The 2,686-nt window shown below is 61.2% G+C and overlaps 2 protein-coding genes across 2 annotated transcripts; both read left to right on the forward strand.

Annotated features, from left to right (window-relative positions):
• Positions 1-66: 66 nt before the first annotated feature.
• GLOTRDRAFT_134544 (uncharacterized protein) lies at positions 67-1,906 on the forward strand (the record flags this gene model as incomplete). Its single annotated transcript, XM_007873510.1, has 3 exons — positions 67-120; positions 198-872; positions 935-1,906. 3 exons carry the CDS (start codon positions 67-69, stop codon positions 1,904-1,906), a joined length of 1,701 nt encoding a protein of 566 aa, XP_007871701.1.
• Positions 1,907-2,090: 184 nt separating this feature from the next.
• On the forward strand, positions 2,091-2,647 carry GLOTRDRAFT_134545 (uncharacterized protein; the record flags this gene model as incomplete). Its single annotated transcript, XM_007873511.1, has 4 exons — positions 2,091-2,204; positions 2,262-2,333; positions 2,384-2,498; positions 2,561-2,647. Coding segments are annotated over 4 exons (388 nt in total), but the record flags the coding sequence as incomplete, so codon positions are not given.
• Positions 2,648-2,686: the final 39 nt, after the last annotated feature.

Here is a 2,686-nt window from a genome sequence, read left to right on the forward strand (position 1 = left end):
CCTCTCATCATCGAAAACCTCTGGGTCGCGCTCAAGAAGGGCGAAAACAACTGGCGAGACGCGACCATGGCCCTTCGCCTCCGTCTCACCGTAGACTTCAACAAGGATATCGTTCCAAAGGTTCGTCTGTCTTCTCGTTTCTCGCTCGTACTATATACGTGTTGTCCTATCTGACTGTTATTCGCTTTTTTCTCCAGTTCTTCTGGTTCCTCCTCTCCCTCCGCTCCAAGGCCCTCGTCACCGCCGAGGACGCCCTCGTCCTCGATCGCAACATCATCTTCAGCCAGGTCCCCAAGAAGAACAAGGACTCCAGCCTCACCCCCCTCATCACCAACCTCGCGAAACACATCCAGAAGCCGACCGAGGTCGCCCGTCCCCCCAGCGTCTCCGACCTCGCCCTCCGCTTCGCCACTGGAACCATGTGGGGACGCTCCTTCGACGATCCCTCAAAGAAAGTCTCTCTCGATCTCGCCGAGTGCCGCAGCGTCGCCTACTTCGCCATCGCCCGCGCCGACATCGTCGAAAAATACCGCCCCCGCCTCCTCAAGGCCCATCCGATCCTCCGCTACCTCCGCCGTCAGATCCGCGACTTCATTCGTCGCGAGGCCAACTCCCCCGACTGGGATTTCATCGACGGCTATCGTGACGTCGACGTTCCCGATGACTTCGACCCCGCGCCTTCCAAGACCGCCGCCGACATGGACACGCGCCTCGCGTCCACCCAGTTCATCGAAAAGAACTTCAACGCGCTCTACAAGTCCATCGTCGGCAACCCCCTCCTCGCCAACATCATCATCGCCGGCAACGAGCCCGTCGGCGCCCGCCAGCCCATGCCCACCCAGATCGCGGAGATGACGAAGGCGTTCCTCGACGTACGTATATCATTCGTCTTCTGTCCTATTCGCCTACTGACATATATTTCTCATTTCCCTAGCATGTTCTCTATAGTGCGTCCTACCTCTCAAAGCTCACGACTCCGGGTACGCGCCCCGAGTGGCCCATCCAGTGGGACCACGACACGCAGAGCACCATCCGCCTGCGCTTCCCGCCCGACCTCCATCCCTTCCCCGCCGACCTCGTCATCGCCGACGCGTCCTCGCAGGATGCCTCCCCCTCCACGTCCGCCCCCGCCGCCTCCTCGTCGACTACTCGCCAGCGCAGGGCGACGCGGGCGACAGCCGCCGCAGACTCCGCGGGTGCCCAAGGCAAGAGACCCGCGGCGCGTCCCGCCGGACGAATGGCCTCAACAGTCTCGGCCAAGGGCAAGGGCAAGGAGAAGGAGAAGGAGGTCATTCCCGAGGAGGAGGAGGACTCCGACAGGCCGGTTACCCCCGACTTTGTCACCAACCCTCCTCCTCCCCGCCGCTCTCCGCCCCAGCTCCCTCCTTCCCCCTCTCCCGTCACTGAGCAGTCCGGCAAGCGACCCCGAGGCAATACCAGCAGCTCCGTCGGCTCCAATCCCGCCACCAAGCTCTCCCCTCGCGCTGCCAAACGCTTCCGCGAGAACACCTCGATCAACATCTCCGACGACGACGACGACGATAACGACGGGCTCGTCCGCCCTGGCTCCCTCCTCACCTTCGTCCCCGGCAGCTCCCAGACTCTGCCGCCCGACTCTTCTCTCCCCTCCACCCAGCCTGCGGCGATGAGTCAGGGTCAGCTCACCCAACACCTGGGTGGGTACGGTGAGGACGAGTCTGCTCACAATGACAACGCTGAGAATGCTGACGACCGCGAGGACGGCGAGATCGTCGACGACGGCGAGGTCGGTGAGGACGGTGAGGACGGCGACGAGGATGGCGATGGGGACGACGACAACGACGACGATGGGGACGGTGATGGGGAGGTCGACCCACTCGCCATGGATGTGCTCGAGAAGAGCGAGGGGGTCCAGCTCGACGGCTAGCCGCCTGCGTCGTCACTCCGGGGATTAGTATTATGACAATGTAGTTATGTAGGGCACTCTGCATCTTGTATTCTTCACGACGCATAATGACATTATGATTACAATGAATGACTATTGTACCGCATGAGTTTCCTTTCCTTGTCTCCCCCCATTTCCTTCCCATTCGCACATCCCTGCTGCCTCCATGCCTGAGCCTCTGCCCTACCCGACCATCCCTGCCATCGACGGGTACCTCAACTCCGCCAACATCGAAAGGCTCGATGGACGGATCGTCATGGCTACTGTCGGATTCTTGCGCGTATGTCGCCATTGCCTCCTCCGCAATCTCGTCCTTCTCATGCTCTTTGCCCAACAGCGCACCGGCGACATCGCCCACTGCTTCCTACCAAGCAACGGCTTCTACCCCATCAGTATTCATCTCCGTCCCGTGAGTGTCTCGTCCCTTCCTCCCCTGCGTCTCACTCCTGCGGCGTCAAGGGCACTGTCATTCCCCCCGGCGTCCACTATCTCCAGTTCTGGGGGCCAGTCATGTCTCCTCATCGATTGGACCATCGGCGCATGCGCGAGCTCGACCATCCCTTCGAGTCCATCTGTACGTCCTCGCTATTCTCTTCCCATCCCTCTGCAGTGCTCACTCGCGTTTCTCCTATCTAGCCATGCGCCGCTTGAGTGAGGATATCGACAGAGCCACCCACCCCGCCGCCATGCACCTCATCGCCGAACTCCACCCCTCCGTCTGGTGTACGTATCCTCCTTCCCTCTACGCCGCGTCTCTACTTA

Source organism: Gloeophyllum trabeum (genome assembly GCF_000344685.1).
Source record: "Gloeophyllum trabeum ATCC 11539 unplaced genomic scaffold GLOTRscaffold_00273, whole genome shotgun sequence".
Taxonomy (NCBI): Eukaryota; Fungi; Basidiomycota; class Agaricomycetes; order Gloeophyllales; family Gloeophyllaceae; genus Gloeophyllum; species Gloeophyllum trabeum.